Consider the following 21,662-nt stretch of genomic DNA (forward strand, 5'->3'; position numbering starts at 1 on the left):
ATCAAATTCACACATAACAATATTAATCTTAAATGTAAATGGGCTAAATGCTCCAATTAAAAGACACAGACTGGCAAATTGGATAAAGAATCAAGACCCATCAGTGTGCTGTATTCAGGAAACCCATCTCACACGCAGAGACACACATAGGCTCAAAATAAAGGGATAGAGGAAGATCTACCAAGCAAATGGAAAACAAAAAAAGGCAGGGGTTGCAATCCTAGTCTCTGATAAAACAGACTTTAAACCAACAAAGATCAAAAGAGACAAAGAAGGTAATTACATAATGGTAAAGGGATCAATTCAACAAGAAGAGCTAACTATCCTAAATATATATGCACCCAATACAGGAGCACCCAGATTCATAAAGCAAGTGCTGAGTGACCTACAAAGAGACTTAGACTCCCACACAATAATAATGGGAGACTTTAACACCCCACTGTCAACATTAGACAGATCAACGAGACAGAAAGTTAACAAGGATATCCAGGAATTGAACTCAGCTCTGCACCAAGCAGACCTAATAGACATCTATAGAACTCTCGATCCCAAATCAACAGAATATACATTCTTCTCAGCACCACACCACACTTATTCCAAAATTGACCATATAGTTGGAAGTAAAGCACTCCTCAGCAAATGTAAAAGAACAGAAATTATAACAAACTGACTCTCAGACGGCAGCACGATCAAACTAGAACTAAGGATTGATAAACTAACTCAAAACCGCTCAACTAAATGGAAACTGAATAACCTGCTCCTGAATGACTACTGGGTACATAACGAAATGAAGGCAGAAATAAAGATGTTCTTTGAAACAAATGAGAACAAAGACACAACATACTAGAATCTCTGGGAGACATTCAAAGCAGTGTGTAGAGGGAAATTTATAGCACTAAATGCCCACAAGAGAAAGCAGGACAGATCTAAAATTGACACCCTAACATCACCATTAAAAGAACTAGAGAAGCATGAGCAAACACATTCAAAAGCTAGCAGAAAGCAAGAAATAACTAAGATCAGAGCAGAACTGAAGGAGATAGAGACACAAAAAACCCTTCAAAAAATCAATGAATCCAGGAGCTGGTTTTTTGGAAAGATCAACAAAATTGATAGACCGCTAGCAAGATAATAAAGAAGAAAAGAGAGAAGAATCATATAGATGCAATAAAAAATGATAAAGGGGATATCACCACCGATCCCTCAGAAATACAAACTACCATCAGAGAATACTATAAATACCTCTATGCAAATAAACTAGAAAACCTAGAATGGATAAATTCCTGGAAATATACACTCTGCCAAGACTAAACCAGGAAGAAGTTGAATCTCTGAATAGACCAATAACACGCTCTGAAATTAAGGCAATAATTAATAGCCTACCAACCAAAAAAAGTCCAGGACTAGACAGATTCATAGCCCAATTCTACCAGAGGTAAAAGGAGGAGCTGGTACCATTCCTTCTGAAACTATTCCAATCAACAGAAAAAGAGGGAATCCTCCCTAACTCATTTTATGAGGCCAGCATCATCCTGATACCAAAGTCTGGCAGAGACACAACAAAAAAAGAGAATTTTAGACCAATATCCCTGATGAACACTGATGCAAAAATCCTCAATAAAATACTGGCAGACCGAATCCAGCAGCACATCTAAAAGCTTATCCACCATGATCAAGTGGGCTTCATCCCTGGGATGCAAGGCTGGTTCAACATACGCAAATCAATAAACATAATCCAGCATATAAACAGAACCAACGTCAAAAACCATATGATTATCTCAATAGATGCAGAAAAGGCCTTTGACAAAATTCAACAATCCCTCATGCTAAAAACTCTCAATAAATCAGGTATTGATGGGACATATCTCAAAATAACAAGAGCTATCTATGACAAACCCACAGCCAATGTCACACTGAATGGGCAAAAACTGGAAGCATTCCCTTTGAAAACTGGCACAAGACAGGGATGCTCTCTCTCACCACTCCTATACAACATAGTGTTGGATGTTCTGGCCAGGGCAATCACGCAGGAGAAGGAAATAAAAGGTATTCAATTAGGAAAAGAGGAAGTCAAATTGTCCCTGTTTGCAGATGACATGATTGTATATCTAGAAAACCCCATTGTCTCAGCCCAAAATCTCCTTAAGCTGATAAGCAACTTCAGCAAAGTCTCAGGAATCAAAATCAATTGTGCAAAAATCACAAGCATTCTTATATACCAATAACAGACAAACAGAGAGCCAAATCATGAGTGAACTCCCATTCACAATAGCTTCAAAGAGAATAAAATACCTAGGAATCCAACTTACAAGGGATGTGAAGGACCTCCTCAAGGAGAACTACAAACCACTGCTCAATGAAATAAAAGAGGATACAAACAAATGGAAGAAATTCCACGCCCATGGGTAGGAAGGATCAATATCGTGAAAATGGCCATACTGCTCAAGGTAATTTATATATTCAATGCCATCCCCATCAAGCTACCAATGACTTTCTTCACAGAATTGGAAAAAACTACTTAAAAGTTCATATGGAACCAAAAGAAGAGCCCGCATTGCCAAGACAATCCTAAGCCAAAAGAACAAAGCTGGAGGCATCACGCTACCTGACTTCAAACTACACTACAAGGCTACAGTAACCAAAACAGCATGGTACTGGTACCAAAACTGAGATATAGACCCATGGAACAGAACAGAGCCCTCAGAAATAATGCTGCATATCTACAACCATCTGATCTTTGACAAACCTGACAAAAACAAGCAATGGGGAAACGATTCCCTATTTAATAAATGGTGCTGGGAAAACTGGCTAGCCATATGTAGAAAGCTGACACTGGAGCCCTTCCTTACACCTTATACAAAAATTAATTCCAGATTGATTAAAGACTTATATGTTAGACCTAAAACCACAAAAACCCTAGAAGAAAAACTAGGCAACACCATTCAGGACATAGGCATGGGCAAGGACTTCATGACTAAAACACCAAAAGCAATGGCAACAAAAGCCAAAATTGACAAATGGGATCTAATTAAACTAAAGAGCTTCTGCACAGCAAAAGAAACTACCGTCAGAGTGAACAGGCAACCTACAGAATGGGAGAAAATTTTTACTATCTACCCATCTGACAAAGGGCTAATATCCAGAATCAGCAAAGAACGTAAACAAATTTATACGAAAAAAATCAAACAACCCCATCAAAAAGTGGACAAAGGATATGAACAGACACTTCTCAAAAGAAGACATTTATGCAGCCAACAGACACATGAAAAAATGCTCATCATCACTGGCCATCAGAGAACTGCAAATCAAAACCACAATGAGATACCATCTCACACCAGTTAGAATGGCAATCATTCAAAAGTCAGGAAACAACAGGTGCTGGAGAGGATGTGGAGAAATAGGAACACTTTTACACTGTTGGTGGGACTGTAAACTAGTTCAACCACTGTGGAAGACAGTGTGGCAATTCCTCAAAGATCTAGAACTAGAAACACCATTTGACCCAGCCATCCCATTACTGGGTATATACCCAAAGGATTATAAATCATGCTGCTATAAAGACGCATGCACACATGTTTATTGTGGCACTATTCACAATAGCAAAGACTTGAAACCAACCCAAATGTCCATCAATGATAGACTGGATTAAGAAAATGTGGCACAAATACACCATGGAATACTATGCAGCCATAAAAAATGATGAGTTCACATCCTTTGTAGGGACATGGATGAAGCTGGAAACCATCATTCTGAGCAAACTGTCGCAAGGACAGAAAACCAAACACCGCATGTTCTCACTCATAGGTGGGAATTGAACAAGGAGAACACTTGGACACAGTTTGGGGAACATCACACACCGGGGCCTGTCATGGGGTGGGGGGAGGGAGGAGGGATAGCATTAGGAGATATACCTAATGTTAATAACGAGTTATTGGGTGCAGCACACCAACATGGCACAAGTATACATATGTAACAAACGTGCACGTTGTGCACATGTATCCTAGAACTTAAAGTATAATAATAATAAAAAAAAAAATACAAGAGGATGTTTTGAAGAAAAGCATTCCAAGATTCCTTGTTTGATTGGAAGAAGGGGAAAGATATCAATGTATTTTATACTTGAACAAATCATATCTGTATGTTAAAATTTTATGGTTAGCCACCAAAAGAATAGAAGTAGCATATCTACCTTCCCAGTTAGTGTCAGTGGGGAGGGTAGCCATGGTAACAAATACAAAAGTTTTCCCCAAATTTCTATTTCTTTTGTTCCTCGAATGCCAGTTTCCAATCTCCTCACAGTTTTGATGACACCTCTTCAGTCAATATTGGTTGACTCTGTATATCCTTCTTAAAGCCTAGATAGAGCCTAATATTGTATTTTATATTCCAGGACTATATAACCAATTTAGAGAGACTAGCACCTCTTCGGTAGCCCTCCTAATGAAATATACTGATTTTTAAAGTTTTAGTCATTGTTGTGTAACATTTTCCATATGAAAAAAACAAAAAAGATAAGAAATACAAACCATTTTCAAAAACAGAACTTATTTATTCATTTATTCATTTTTTTATTTTTAGTTTTGAGACTGAGTCTCGCTCTGTCGCCCAGGCTGGAGTGCAGTGGCGTGATGTCGGCTCACTGCACGCTCCACCTTCCGGGTTCACGCCATTCTCCTGCCTCAGCCTCGCGAGTAGCTGGGACTACAGGCGCCTGCCACCACGCCCGCCTAATTTTTTTTTGTTGTTTTTTTTTGTATTTTTAGTAGAGACAGGGTTTCACCTTGTTAGACAGGTTGGTCTCGATCTCCTGACCTCATGATCCGCCCGCCTCGGCCTCCCAAAGTGCTGGGATTACAGGAGTGAGCCACTGCTCCCAGCCCAAAAACAGAACTTTTTTTTAAAAAAAGAACATTTTTAAAGCTGCCCACACAATCTCAAAGCAATCCTTTTCCCTCAAAATATTTTAATGAGCTTATATTTTTTCTATATGGCATATAGAAAAGTGCATAACATTTCTAGCTTATAGAACTATTGTAAAAGGAACGTCCATGTAGTCACCATATAATTAACTGAAATAGAGAAATTATTATACTGAGTCTCCACTTGCCAGCCTCCAAGATAAGAATCAGCTACTGACCTGATTTTTGAGATTATCAACATAACCATTTCTATATACATATCAAACGATGATTTACTTTAATCTGTTTTTAAACAACATACAAATGGAAGTATGGAGTATTTTTTTTAATTTCGTACCTGGATTCATTCATTCAAAATTATATTTGTAAGATTCCACCATGTTGTGTGTAGCTGCATAGTTCATTCATTCTCATTATTGTATACTGTTCCACCATGTTAATAAACCAAAATGTATTCATTTCTCTGTTAATGGATATTTGGGTTGTTTCCAGTTTGAAGCTATTGCAAATAATGCTACTATATTATTGCATGTACTTCCCAGTACACATGTGCAACACTTTTTTGGGAATATATACTTTAAATTAGTATTACTGAGTTACAAGGTATCTATATCTTGAAGGTTATCAGATAATGTACACTGTTTACCAAAATAGTTGTACCAATTTATATGTCCACCTGTGGTGGATGAAAGCTCCTTTATCAATCTATTAGAAGTGAGCTGGTATTTCACTGTGGTTGAATTTGTATTTTCTTTATGACTAATGATGGTGGTCAACTTTACATATGTTTATTGACCATTTGGTATTCTTCTGGGAAATATCAGTTCATAAACAATTTGTCCATTTTTCTATCAGGTTGTCTTTCTTCCTTATCTTCCCACTCTAATATAAACTTCACAAGGACAGAGATTTCTGTCCTGTATTCCAAGCACCTAGAACAGTGCTCCTGGTCACAACAGTCTTTCAATAAATATTTATCAAATTAATGAATGAAATTTCTGGATAGTAGGTGGGGTATACACTTTGTAAATATCTTCACTCACTTTGCGGTTTATTTTTTATCCTACAGTTCTTTTGAGGAACTGAAGTTCCTTTCATCAAATTTATCAGTTTTTCTTCATGACTGGATTTTTGTATCTTGTTTATGAAATCATTTCTTATTCTAAGTGACTTTTTCTATATTATATGCTGAACACTTTATAAATTTGTCTTTCATATTTGAGTGTTTAATCCAACTTGGATTTATTACTTATATAGTTCCAATTTCTCCTTGTTCCATATGATCTCCCAGTTATTTCAGCACTATTTATTAAAATGCCTGTCCTTACTCACCAATCTGCGATACCCACTCTTCCACATATCAAATGCCTTTAAATGTACATTTCTGCTTCTGGGCTCTACTCTATTGCAGTTATCTATTTGTCTATTGCTATGCCAATATCATAGTGTCTTTTTACATTAGCTTTATAATACAGCAACAATTGATAGTGCAAATCCTCCTTTTTCAAGAATACCTTGACTGTATTTCGCCCTTCGCATTTCTGAATAACTTTTAAATCAGCTCATCAAAGTCAACAAAAAATATGTTGGAATTTTGACTGGTAGAGCACTGAATCTATAAAGCTTTTTAATATCGAGTCTTCAATCAATGAATATGGAATATCTCTCCACTTAGATTTTCCTAGACATATCTCAGGAATGTTTTAATAATTTTCCCATAGCTGTCATATGTATCTTTTGTTGGGTTTATTCTGAGGAATATTGTGTTTTAATGCTATTCTAAATAGCATCCTTTCAAAATTTCATTTTCTATTTGATGCTAAAGTATAAAATTTATAATTTTGAATTTTAATATTAATGCTTACATCTAGTAACATTGTAAATTTTCTTATTATTGCAAATACTGTATCCATAAACTTTTAAAATTTTTCTAGATACATGATGTAATCTACTTTTAAGAACACATTTCTTTTTTTTCAAGTTTTCCAATCCTTATACTTATTACTACTTTTCTTTTTATGTACCATGCTGGATAGTATCCCTGGCACAATACTGACTATGTCACTAGTTTTCATTGATTCTATGCTAGTCTTTTTTTATGCTGAAAACTTCCTAAAACAAAGAGTGTGTATATTTACTAATCTCTATATTGACATAAGCCCCATGAAAACTCAATAAATATTTGTTGAAAGAGTAAAGCTATCAATTAATTTTAATTTTAATTTTAATTTTAAATGTTTTGCACGATAAGAATAACATTGTAAAGAAATCTGATGATTCAGCTAGGAATATGCTCCACTGAAAGAAACAGAAAACCTAACAAAAGTGGCTTACACAATATGGATGTTGTTTACTATATCATCCAACAAGAAAATGAAAGATAAGTATCTGTTGGCATTGGTTCAGCAGCAGAAGGATGGTAGGCCAGATATATCTGCTATTTTTATGACCTTTCCCTTATGGTCACAAGATGACTGCTACAGTTCTGGGCATGACATCCTAGTGTAATAAAAGCAGGAAGAAACAGAGAAGGGGCAGCTAAGTCTGTCCTTTTGTGAGAAAGACAGATACTTTATTAGATGTAACCAAAACTGACTTCAACTTAGTTTTCATTGGCAAAAACTAGCTGATATGGCTATCTCAGGGAGCAATTAAGTGTGGGGGCAAAACACATGACCATTGAGATTAATTTCAACTTATCACCTGAGACCGGTCTCACTGCTGCTTCATCGTGGTACTCTTATCAAGATAGACATGCTAGCAGATGTAAGTGCCTGCCACATGTGATTCACAGTTTTTCCTACTGATTTCTTAATTTCATCCTTAGAGAATACAATTAGAAATAAGCTGCTACTACTGCTAACCAAAGATCTCCTCCAATGTTTTATTAATTTTACACATGAACTAGGAGATATTCCATTAAAGCCTTTGTTAGGAAATCTGTTTAAACAACAGAATAAAAGGGACAACTTTGAGATAGAATTTTAGTGACATCTCCAGTTTCTGGTTACATGATATTGGTTAAGCTTCTGAAAAATCAAGTAAATCCACAAACTTTCCTGATATGAATCAATCTCATTAATTTTCCTTTTCATTTAATCAACGAATATCAGCCAGTCTGTAAAAGCCCACTGAAAGGTCCCTTAATTCAGTAGTAGTCTTACCTCAGGTATGCTCCATACATGAAGAACAATCCCATCATTAGTCCATTTAAAATAAAGATTACACCAACATAAAAGCAAGCAGGATCTCCCAATCCTTTGAAAAGATACAGATAATCAGTGTTTAATGAATATATGACTCTAAAGCAATTGGGCATAATTATCTCAGTGCTTTGCAATCAAGAGCTCATGAATTTGCTGAAAGCATTTGCTTTCCAGATTGCCGCTGTGTTTAATTCTTTACCCTTATAACAGTTTGTGTGTGTGTGTGCTTGCAGACACATATATATGTGTGTGTGTATATATATATGTGCGTGTATATATACACATACACATATGTAAGCTCACCCTAATGAGCAATTATATAGTTACACTTATACTTTATACTTTTTATGATTGCATTTATACTTTCCTCTAATGAATTACTATTATACTGTAATGATTTGTTGGGGATTCACATTTATTTAGGTGATGCTGCTAGTGTTCAGTGTCTGGAACTGTCTGTAGAACCACTTAATGAATACAAAAGAAAATCCATTACATTATTTTTATCTTTTGCTAGGTTCTAGGAAGAGTTAAGATATGGTTTTGACTTTAGGGTACAGCTTTAGTCTATATGAAATGATCCAGTCATTTGATCCATTATTATGTATAGCTAGAATCTTAGTATATTCCATATAGAAGATCGTGTGTGTGTGTGTGTGTGGCAATATGTACTTAACAATCATCCCACATTTTTCTCCGAACAAGTTTATGATATTAGCTGGTATAAAAATACTTTTCTTACGGTTGAGAAAACAGAACATAAGATATTCAACTTGTCAAAGGTTATTTCACTTTAACTGGCTGGAGCCAAGGTCTGAAAGCTGGCCTTCTGATTCCCCCTGCCTCTCTGATCACTCCTTTCAGTCAGTTCTAGTAACTTCTCTTGTTTTATGTACCACTCTTTAATATTGGAACACCTTAGGCTCTGTCATATCCCCCCTTCATTTCTCCATCTGCATATTCTCCATAAGGAAATTCTTCTACATCCGTGGCTCCAATGATCTATATACAGATGACTCCAACTCTACATTTAATCCAGAACTTTCTCCTTATTCTTATACCCAGATAGCCACTTGATGTCCCCACTCTGAGGTCTCTCAAGTACCTCAAATTCATGAATACACAATGAAACATAACAATACAAACCTGCTGCTGTTCAAATGTTTCCTATCACTCAAAGGAGCTCAGTTACTTAAGCTAGAAACCAAACTGTGTTTCACATGATTCTTCATTCACCTTCTCCTCTCTTACCAAACAATTACCAAGTCTTGTCCATTCTGCTTCCAAAATCTCTCTCACACCCAGGCATTTCCACATTATCTTTCCTGCAATCACTTGCTGAGAATATAATTGTCTCCTACCTGGCCTCCCTTAACCTACTTTTGTTCCTTTACTAATATTTTTTCCATACCATTGACTAAATAATGTTTTAAAATGGAACTCTGTTAAAATTCTTCAATGGATAAAGTATAAAATCCTTCACCAGTGCACCCCTTTCATGATCTGATCCTTGCTTATATTCCCAGCACCATTTCACATCATTTTTCTTCTCCATCACTTCTAGGATTTCTAGCCTTCTTTCAGTTCTCTCTTGCTTCAGCATATTTGAATACATTATTCCCTATTCTTAAAATACTTATCCTCTCTTACTCCTAGTGTCGGTAACCTTATTTTCTTATTTGTAATATCCATCACAATTGTAACTGCTAACAGCCCCCTTACAGCATAAACTCTATGAGGATAAGGCCCCACGTCTAGCTGGTTCATCTCTGTGTCCAAAGTGCCAAACACTAACCTATCACTTATTAAGAATGTAACTAATACCATACTTAGGTGATCATTTTCACCACTCAGACAGGGTCACACCTTCTAGCTGATTGAATCATTGCAAAGTCTTTCATTTTATGAGGCATTTTCTCCAATCCTTTACATTGTACACAAAAAAGTATAATTGCCCCTCAAACATCCTCATCAATTCTATTTTACTGAGGGAATCAGTAAAAAATGTAAGGAAAATAGATTTAGTTTATGTCCCAAGAGTTGAATGTTGTTACAAACAAGTCTAAAAATTTATTCATAAAATATAGTAAGTCATGTTGTTAAGAATTTGAAGAAATAAAGAAAAAACAACAGTGTTAGTGTTATGAAAATAGATACAAGTGGCTCTGAACGGGAGTCTCAAGGGACAGCACCATACTTGAATTGTAAAAGTACTGAAATGCAAACATCTTAAATGGAAGTGACCACTATGTAACCTGGAAAGCTGTTAGATGATTCCAAAAGCGGTTCTTTGACAAAGAAACCAATGTAGAAGATAAATAGGAAGAGTTTTATTAATACTACTCATGGACTATGAGCATATATAAAAAAGTAATATTTCTAAATCAATCTATTATGGCATATCCAATTTTTAAATATGTATGCACAATTAAATTTATACATTAGCTATTACAAATAGATATTTGACTATTTAATGTATCCTCAAAATTTATATATTGAAGCTACCCCAAAAAACATCTTTCTATATCTTCTCGTTCTGAAATAGAAGACTAACTTATAGTCAAGATTGCCTTACAATGGGATACGTTAATACTCAAATTCCAAAATTTATACTCAAATTTTTAAGTACACAGCCTTCTCAGAAAACTACTTTAAAATGTAAAATACTCATTGAGGTGAGTCAGTTCTAATGTTTTTTAAATCAACAACAGAATTTTACAATAATTCTTAAAAGTGAATCATAATATTATTAAATGTTTATGAATGTTTACAAATGACAGCATTTTTGGAGGAAACATGCCTTCACAGCTTTGAACTCATTAAGAGGTTCTATTCTGGTGACATTCCAGCAGGTCTTAGTTTCTAGTCCAAATAAATTCATTATTCCTATGAATGTGCGATACCAGGCGGCTATGATTACCTTAAAAAAGATAAAAACAAAGAGATAATTGAGGTAAATACATTCTCTTCATCATCATCATCATCATCATAATAATAATAATACATACCATGGAATACTATGCAGCCATAAAAAAGGATGAGTTCATGTCCTTTGTAGGGACATGGATGAAGCTGGAAACCATCATTCTCGGCAAACTATCGCAAGGACAAAAAACCAAACACCGCATGTTTTGATATTAAAAAGCTTTATAGATTCAATGCTCTACCAGTCAAAATTCCAACATATTTTTTGTTGACTTTGATGAGCTGATTTAAAAGTTATTCAGAAATGCAAAGGGCCAAATACAGTCAAGGTATTCTTGAAAAAGGAGGATGTGCACTATCAATTGTTGCTGCATTATAAAGCTAATGTAAAAAGACACTATGATATTGGCATAGCAATAGACGAATAGATAACTGCAATAGAGTAGAGCCCAGAAGCAGAAATGTACATTTAGAAATGTACCATAACTCAGATGGTTATGAGTTCCGTGGGCTCTCTTTGTGCCTCATTTTCTCAGATTTGGAGTTAAAGAGGCTGGCAATCCAGAAATGCCAATGGGCACTGCTATAGTTTGAATGTGTCCCATCCAAAATTCAGGTATTGAAACTTAATGGCCAATGTGATAGTATTAACAGATGGGACCTGCAAGAGGTGATTAGGCCATGAAGACTCCCCCCTCATGAGTGAGATTAAAGCTGTCTTACTCTCCTACTGTCTACCATGTGAGGACACAGTGTTCCTCTCCTTCAGAAGATGCAACATCAAGGCACCATCTTGGAAGCGGAGAGCAGCCTTCACCAGACACCAAATCTGCTGGCGCCTTGATCTTGGACTTCCTTGGACTCCAGAATTCTTAGACTCCATAATTGTGAGATATAAATTTCTATTCTTTATAAATTACCTAGTCTCAGATACTTTGTTCAAACAGCACAAAACAGACTAAGACAAATATACAAAAAGTACCCAAAAAGTCAAAAGTAAAAAAAATGTGGCTCTACCCCTACCATATAAACAAAGGCCAAGTGGGGAAGCTAGACTTCCACCTTCCCTGGGCTTTTTTTTTTTTCTGGGGATGGAGTCTCACTCTTTTCACTCAGGCTGGAGTGCAGTGGCGTGATCTTGGCTCACTGCAACCTCTTCCTCCTGGGTTCAAGCCAATTCTCCCGCCTCAGCCTCCCAAGTGGCTGGGATTACAAGTGCCCACTACCATGCCTGGCTAATTTTTGTATATTTAGTAGAGACAGGGTTTCACCATGTTGGCCAGGCTGGTCTCAAACTCCTGACCTCAGGTGATCCTGAAAGCAACAAGATGGTGCCTTCCTCCTTTTCCCCTTCCTTTGCTTGAGTGATACCAGAGGTATCTAGTTAAAATAGCAGGTTTAAATAAAATCCAGTCTCATGACATAATACTCATAATGTCTAGGTTTCAAGTGAAAATCACTCATCAGGAACCAGAAAGATCTCAAACTGAATGAGAAATAAATGGATTCCAATACTGAGATGAAAGAAATATTAGCATTATCAAGGATTTTAAAGCAACAATCATAAATATACTCTAATGAGCATGCTTAAAACAAAGGGAAAAATTGAAAAGTTTACCAGAGAAATAGATAGTCTCAGCAAAAAAACAGAAATCAATACTAAGAACATCTCTCAAAACACATAATTACATGGAATTTAAACAACCTGCTCCTGAATGACTTTTTGAGTCAACAAAGAAATTAAGGTAGAAATCAAGAAATTCTTTGAAACTAATGAAAATAAAGATACAACATACCAGGATCGCTGGAACACAGCTAAAGCAGTGTTAAGAGGCAAATTTACAGAGCTAAATGCCCACTTCAAAAAGTTAGAAAGATCTCAAATTAACAACCTAACATCACACCTAGAGGAACCAGAAAAATAAGAGCAAAACAACCCAAAATCTAGCAGAAGACAAGAAATAACCAAATCAGAGATGAACTGAATGAAATTGAGACAAAAAACACCATACAAAAGATCAACAAACCACAAGTTGGTTCTTTGAAAGAATAAATTTAATATATCACCAGCTAGACTAATAAAGAAAAAGAGAGAGAAGACCCAAATAAACACAATCAAAAATGACAAAAGAGATATTACCATTGACCCTGTAGAAAAGCAAAAAACTCTGAGAGACTATTACGAACAACTCTATGGACACAAACTGGAAAACCTAGAAGAAATGGCTAAATTCCTGGAAATATATAACCTCCAAAGATTTAACCAAGAAGAAATGAAAACCCTGAATAGACCAATAACAAGTTCCAAGACTGAATCACCAATAAAAAGCCTACCAGCCAGAAAAAGCCCTGGAACAGATGACTTCACAGCCAAATTCTACCAGACATATAAGGAGAGCGGATACCAATCATACTGAAACTATTCCAAAAACTTGAGGGATTCCTCCCTTACTCATTCTATAAGGCTAACATCATTCTGATGCCAAAATGTGGCAAAGCCACAATGTAAAAAAGAAAACTTCAGGCCAATATCTCTGATGAACATAGATGCAAAATCCTCAACAAAATACTAGCATACTGAATCCATCAGCACATCAAAAAGCTAATCCACCACAATCAAGTAGGCTTTATTCCTAGGATGCAAGGGTGGTTCAACACAGGCAAATCAATAAATATGATTGATCACATAAAAGAACTAAAAAAAACCCCACATGATTATCTAAATAGATGCAGAAAAGGCTTTTGATAAAATTCAACATCCTTTCATTTTAAAAGCCTTCAACAAAGTAGGCATTGAAGGAACATACCTCAAAATTATAAGAGCCATCTATGAAAAACCCATAGCCAACACCATACTGAACAGGCAAAAGCTAGAAGCATTTGCCTTGAGAACTGGAACAACAAAAGGATGTTTACTCTCCCCATTCCTATTCAACATAGTACTGGAGGGCCCAGCCAGAGCAATCAGGCAAAAGAAAGAAAGAAAATAAATCCACATAGGAAGACAGGAATTCACACTATCTTTTTTGTAAACAATATAATTTTATACCTAGAAAGCCCCATAGTCTCTGACTAAAAGCTCCTAGATGTGTCTTTTTAAAACTTCAGCAAACTTTCTGGATGTAAAATCAATGTACCAAAGTCAGTAGTATTTCTATGCACCAACAATGTCCAAGCTGGGAGCCAAATCAAGAATGCAATCTCATTCACAATAGCCACAAAAAAGTAATAAAAAACTTGTAAAAGAATACCTAGGAATACAGCTAATTAGAGAGGAGAAAAATCTCTACAATGAGAATTACAAAACACTGCTGAAAGAAATCAGAGGCAATAAAAACAAATGGAAAAACATTCTATGCTCATGAATAGGAAGATTCAATATTGTTAAAATCACCATATTACCAAAACCAATTTACAGATTCAATGCTATTCCTATCAAACTACCAATGACATTTTTCACATAATTAGAAAAACTATTCTAAAACTTATATGGATACTCCTTCAACGTAAATAAGGTTAAAATAAATAAATAAGTAAATAAAATAAAACACATATGAAACCAAAAAATAGTTCAAATAGCCAAAGCAATCCTAAGCAAAAAGGACAAAGCCAGAGGCATCATACTACCCAACTTCAAGCTATATTTCAAGGCTACAATAACCAAAACAGCATGGTGCTAGCACAAAAACACACACATAGACCAATGGAACAGAATAGAGAGCCCAGAAATAAAGTCACACACCTAGAACCATCTGATTTTCAACAAACCTGATAACACAAGTCAATAGGAAAAAGGACTTCTTATTCAATAAATGATGCTGGGATAACTGGCTAGCCATATGCAGAAGACTGAAACTTCACCTTTCTTTTCCCCATACACAAAAATCAACTCAAGATGAATTAAAGACTGAAATGTAAAACCTAAAACAATGAAAACCCTAGAAGAAAACATAGAAAATACCATTCTGGACATAGACCCTGGCAAAAATTTCATGACGAAGATGCCAAAAGCAATTGTAACAAAACAAAGATTGACAAATGCAACCTAATTAAATTAAAGAGCTTCTGCATAGCAAAAGAAACTACCAAGAGAGTAAACAGACAACCTACAGAAAGGGAGAAAATATTTGCAAACTGTTCATCTGACAAAGGTCTAATATCCAGAATCCATAAGGAACAAATCGAAAGTAAAAAAAAAAACCCATTAAAAAATGGGTACTCCGTGCCACTCCCAGTCACAGCCTCCCATGCCTTGCTCAGCTCCAACATGGCAAAAATCTCCGGCCCTACAGAGACTGCGTGGTGCATTCAGTCCCTGATTGCTGTTTTCCAGAAGTATGCTGGAAAGGATGGTTACAACTGCAATCTCTCCAAGACAGAGTTCCTAAGCTTCATGAATACAGAGCTGGCTGCCTTTACAAAGAACCAGAAGGACCCCGGTGTCCTTGATCGCATGAAGAAACTGGATGTCAGCAGTGATAGGCAGTTAGATTTCCCAAAATTTCTTAATCTGATTGGTGGCCTAGCTGTGGCTTGCCATGACTCCTTCCTCAAGGCTGTCCCTTCCCAGAAGTGGACCTGAGGACCCCTTGGGCCTGGCCTTCAAACCCACCCCCTTTCCTTCCAGCCTTTCTGTCATCATCTCCTCCTCACAGCCCACATGTCCCCTGAGCCCAGCATACCAACCACATCATGCAGGCCCCACCTGTGGATAGTAATAACACAATGTCACTTTTTTAAAACATGAAAAAAAAAAGTGGGTGAAGGACACAAACACAAATTTCTCAAAATTAGATATTTATGTGGCCATCAATCATATGAAAAAGTGTTCAACATCACTAATCATTACAGAAATGCAAATCAAAACCACACTAACCCAATCGGAATGGCTATTATTAAAAAGTCAAAAAATAACAGATGCTGGTGAGGTTGTGGAGAAAAGTGGATGCATATACACTGCTGGTGGGAACGTAAACTAGTTCAAACACTGTGGAAAGCAGTTTGGAAATTTCTCAGAGAACTTAAAACTGAACTACCATTTGACCCAGCAACCCCATTACTAGGTATATACCCAAAGGAATATAAATTAGCCTACCATAAAGACACATGCACATGTATGTTCACTGCAGCACTATTCACAATAGCAAATAGCAAAGACATGGAATCAACCTAAATGCCATCAATAGTGGAACGGATAAAGAAAATGTGGTGGCATATATACCCCATGAATATTACGCAGCCATTATAAAGAACAAGATAATGTCCTTTGCAGCAACATGGAAGGAGTTAGAGGCCAGTATGCTAAGTGAATTAATGCAGGAACGGAAAACTAAATACTGTGTGTTCTCACTTATAAGCGAAGCTAAACACTGAGTACACATGGACACAAAGAAGGGAACAACAGACACTGGGGCCTACTTGAGGGTGAAGGGTATGAGGAGGGTGAAGATTGAATAACTGCGTATTGAGTACTATGCTTATTACCTGGGTGCCAAAATACTCCATACACCAAACCCCCACTGCATGCAATTTACCTATTCAGCAAACCCACACATGTATCCCATGAACCTAAAATAGAAGTTGGAAGAAGAAAAAGTGTCAGCAGAAAAATAGAACACATAAAGAAAAGTCAAAATTTTCAGAACTCAAAAATAAAATAATCAAAATAAAAAACCTTAATGGATGGCACAAGAGGAGAATGGCAGAGATAGAAGAAAATAACCAGTAAACTAGAAGACAGAAAAATAGAAATTACTCAATCTGAGCGAAAGAGAAAAATCAGATGCTAACAGAATAAACAAACAAAACAGCCCTAGGGACCTGTGGAACTTTAACAAAGGATCCTACATTCATGTCACTGGAGTCTTGGAAGGAGACGGGAAAGAGGCAGGGCTGAAAAAGAATTCAAGGAGACTCGTCCCGGTGGTTCATGCCTGTAATCCCAGCAGTTTGGGTGGTCAGGGCAGGCAGATTGCTTGAGTCCAGGAGTTCGAGACCAGCCTGAGCAACATAGTAAAACCCCATGTCTACAAAAAATTCAGAAAAATTAGCCAGGTATGGTGGTTGCGCATCTCAGGAGGCTGAGGTGGGCAGATCCCTTGATTCCAGGAGTCAGAGGTTGCAGTGAGCTGAGATTTCACCACTGCACTCCAGCCTGGGCGACAGAGTGAGATCCTGTCTCAAAATAAATAAATAAATACATACATAAATAAATAAAAAAAGAAAGAAAAAGAAATAATGACTGGACTTCCCATATATGGCAAAAGATATAAACCTAAATATTCAAGGAGCTGAGCAAATCTCAAACAGAAAAAATCTAAACAAATCCACACTAAAACACAACATACTTTAGAAAACATTTGAACTTTGAACATTATACTTTGATACACTTTTGAAGACTAAATTTAAAAAAATACTGAAACCAACAAGAGAGAAACAAAACCTTACCTAAAGGAGAAAAAGAATTCAACTAACAGCAGATTTCTCATTAGAAACTATGGAGGGCCAGAACAAAATGGCACAACACTTGCTGAATGCTGAAAGAAAGGAACTATCGACCCAGAATCCTATCTCCAGCAAAAATATCCTTCAGTAATGAAAAGAAACTGCATTCTCTGAGTTAAGAAAAACTAAAAAAAATTTTTAAAAAATTTAAAAATTAAACAAAAAATGCACAATGTGCACATGTACCCTAAAACTTAAAGTATAAAAAAAAAATGCAGCCAGCAGAACTTTTACAATAGACATCTATTCTAAAAGTGTAGCTAGAGAAAATCCCCTAAACCGAAATGAAATGATAAAAGAAGGAATGTTAGAACATCAAAGAGGAAGAAATAAAAAACATGGATAAAATAAAACAGGCTTTCACTTTCTTCCTGAGTTTATAAAATATGTGTAAAACTTGAGTTTAAAATAAGTTTGATGATTAAAACATACAGTAAAATGACAGCAGCAACAGATTGTAATAAATTGTGTTAATACAATCGCTAGAACCACTAAAAAAAGCTTTGTAAAGTGATATATTTAAAAAATAGATAAATCAAAATATAACTCTAAACAATGTTCAAATGAAATGTTCTGCCACAAGAAGGTTAAAATAAAAGCAAACAGAAATTGAAAACCAAGAATAGAAACCACAAAATAAAATCACAGACTTAAACTCTAACATATTAATAACTATATTAAATGTAAGTGGTCAATTGGTAAACATACCAATTAAGAGATACACTGACAAATTGGATTTAAAAATATTACCCAACCGTTTACAAGGACCTCGCTTCAAATATAATAATAAAGTCAGGCTGAAAGTGAAAGGATGGACAATGATGAATTTATCATACATACAGTAATGAAAAGAAAGCAGAAGTGACGATGTCATTATCAGAAAAAAGCACACTTCAGAGGAAGCAAAATTATCAGAGAAGGAAGAAAAAGTCATCGTTAAATTATTTTTTTAAAAATTCAACAAGAAGACCCTGCAATCCTAAATGCATATGCGCCAAACATAGAGCTACAAAATATGTGAAGAAAAACAGATAGGTGTCAATGGAGAAATGTACATATACCTAATTTTACTAGCAGACTTCAGAATCCCTCTGTCAAAAAACTAGAATTAGTATTTTCAACTAATTCTTTTAGTTGATAGAAGAACTAGACAGAAATTCCCCCAAAATTGAGACAAACTCAACAACACTATACAAAAGACCCTGTTTAAGAGAATGAAAAGGCAAGCTACAGACTGGGAAAATATATTTGCAAGCCATATATATGAAAAATAATTAGCATCTATAATATGTAAGGAACATCCTAAGATCCAAAATTCATAAAACAAACAATTCAAATAGAAATGGAGCAAAATACATAAAGACACGTTTCACATACGGATGGCAAATAAGCACAAAAAGATGTACACCATCATTAGCCAATAGGGAAATGCAAATTAAAACCATAATGATACATCACTACATATGTGTAAGAATAAGTAAAATAAAAAATAGTGACAATACCAAATGCAGGTAAGGATACAGATAAACCTAATTTTGGTTGTGCTTAGGTTGTATCTATTGACTACTGAGTATGTAGCACGAGGAAATTTGCATAGTTTCATTCATTCAACAAATATGATATTGAATCAACTCCATATTCCAGGAAGTAGGCACCTGGGATACAGCTAGGAAATACATAATAGGCCCGGGAAAACAGTAGAAAACAAGGTCATTTGCTGAGAGTGAAAGGGGGACAGGAGGTTTGGGATAACTGGAGAGAGAAGATATGGAAACGGGCATCAAGGGGTTAGCAAAAGGCTCAAGGACCATATCAGGGCCTGTGGCCTATTTTTGTACCAGTAATGTGAAAAGGACATTGTTTGTTACCTTCCCCCCAGCAGTTTAAGATAATAGAGTGTAAGACTTATAGGGGAGATAAGGAAGAGGGGGGTGGGTGGGTTTCATGCCTTTCTTTAAGTGGCTCCTGTTCTCCCAGGCTTTACCATGGAGGATGCTTTCTGAGCACTCTTGCTAATCTTTTGTCAGCACCTTATGAGGTCTGTGTAAAAATGTCTGTAAGCAATTGCAAATACCCTTGCTAACCCACACTAGGCATTTACCGACTGACTGGTGAACAATTTGAGCTGAATTCTTTACCATTGTGTCTAGTGGCATGACCCATGTAATTAAATGCTTGTTTCTGTTCTCCTTGCACATGCTTTATCTTTTTAATTTATTTTGGGTTATTTGATTGCCCTGTGACCTCAGCTCCCTGACTGCTTCAGGAAAAGTTGTAAATTTGAAGACTGTCTGGCTTTTGTTGTTGTTGCTGCTGACATTGCTGGAAGGCCACGAGCAATGTTCTTTTTGGCTTTCTACATCCAAGGGAAAGCTGACCCAACATGATTAAATCCAACTCTCCATTTTCTCCGTGTTTATACTTGGGAATCTGATTATAGCTGGAGGAACACAATTCTGTTGGCTGGTTTTGTTCTCAATTCAAGACCATCCACCTCAAATGAAGCCCTTGGTGCTGCCCAAGAAACTCACATTATATCCCTAGTCTATTCATTCTGTTAGATAAGAGGTCAGCAAGCTTTTCCTATAAAGAGCCAGACGATAAGTATTTTAGGCTTTGTGAGATAGTCTCTGTCTCATACTCTTTAATGTGTTTACATTTACCCCTAGGTTTGCATATGCATGTTTGGTTTGTTTATCTATTCATTCATGCATTTGTTTGATATTTATCCTTTTTGATGTTCTCTGAGTTTCTTGGATCTGTGGTTTGGTATCTGTCACTAATTTTGGAAAATTCTCAGTCATTTATTTTTCAAATGTTTATTCTTCCTCATCCTTTCCTCTCCCACTGGGATTCTAATTATGCATATATTAGAATATGTGATATGGTGTCACAGCTCTTAGATGTTCTATCATTTCCTTCCTCCACTTTTTATTCTCTTTGCATTCCTATTGACCTATCTTCAAACTCATTGATTATTTCTTCTGCTGTGCTGTATCTGCTGATGAGCTCATGTAAGGCAATTTTTACTTCATTTTTTTTTATTTCTATCATTTCCCTTTGATTCTTACAGTGTCCAACTCTGCTAAAATTATCTATCTGATCTTGCATATCATCTGTCTTTTCCATTTGGGTGTTTAAAATATTAATCATAGTTACTTAAATCTCCTGTCCAGTTGTTCCAGTATCTGTATCTTCTTTGGGTCCGCCTGATGACTGCTCTGTCTCTTCGGACTGTGCTTTTTCTTACCTTTAGGTATGCCTCATAATTTTTGCTGAAAGTTAGACATGTTGTATAAGACAGTAGACATAGAGGTCAGTATTTTTATGCTTGAAATTAAGAACATCTTTCTTACCGTTAGGTCTTTATTGTAGGGATTTGTGTTAATCTAGTTAGGGTGGGCTGGATTTGAAGTTTGTAATTGCTATAGTTACCAAAGCTGGAGTTTGTTGCCGCTATGGACACTAGCGATTTCAAATTCCTCTAGTGGTACCTTGTTTTGAACTTGGTTTTGGGTTTTCCTTTTTGCTGCTCCCTAGAAAGAAAATGCCTTGCAAAACTCACTCAGTCACATTCCACTGTGATTTTTACCAAAGGCTTGTTAATGTAATGGGGGAAGAGTGACAGGTTTTCTGATGTTCCAATTAAGCCTCAATCTTAGACAGGTACTGTGAATTTGTGATTTGGGGGCTGTACCCTTCATAAGTGTTCCCTCCTCAAGGAATGTGACTGTTTTTTTAACATTTAGGTTTTTTTTTTCCTGCCTGTTCTCTTTCACCAGCTTCACTGGATACCCACCAGTGTCCTCAGACAATGGGTTTGATACCATTCTCCCTGCAGATCATGGCTTTCTTTTCCTTAGGAGAGATTTCACAACATGGGTGTGAGCAGAGTCTGAGCAATGATTGCTTTTCCTGTCCCCTAGCCAGCACCATAGGGAAAGCTTTCTCTAAATACTTCCCCAATCTTCCCTGACAGAGCCTGCTCACCTTCACATTTCATACCAGCTCACAATAAGCCTGTAGCAGTTCATTAAAAAAATTTCTGGTTTAATCTTTGTACCAGCTTATATGGCATTCAAAAGCATCTATCTCAGTCAAGCAGTTC

The 21,662-nt window shown here is 36.2% G+C and overlaps 2 protein-coding genes across 2 annotated transcripts in view; one reads left to right on the plus strand and one right to left on the minus strand.

Annotated features, from left to right (window-relative positions):
* Positions 1-21,662, minus strand: part of LOC117980919 (probable C-mannosyltransferase DPY19L2) — a 117,957-nt gene that overhangs the window by 85,553 nt on the left and 10,742 nt on the right. The window contains 3 exon segments of the mRNA XM_055115830.1: positions 8,084-8,177; positions 9,992-9,998; positions 10,932-11,045. Coding sequence (XP_054971805.1) covers positions 8,084-8,177; positions 9,992-9,998; positions 10,932-11,045 — 215 coding nt within the window.
* Positions 11,077-21,653, plus strand: LOC129398410 (protein S100-A11-like). The gene has a single exon (XM_055115829.2). It carries the CDS (start codon positions 15,318-15,320, stop codon positions 15,630-15,632), a length of 315 nt encoding a protein of 104 aa, XP_054971804.1. The 5' UTR covers positions 11,077-15,317; the 3' UTR covers positions 15,633-21,653.

Source organism: Pan paniscus, chromosome 6 (genome assembly GCF_029289425.2).
Source record: "Pan paniscus chromosome 6, NHGRI_mPanPan1-v2.0_pri, whole genome shotgun sequence".
In the NCBI taxonomy this organism is placed as follows: Eukaryota; Metazoa; Chordata; class Mammalia; order Primates; family Hominidae; genus Pan; species Pan paniscus.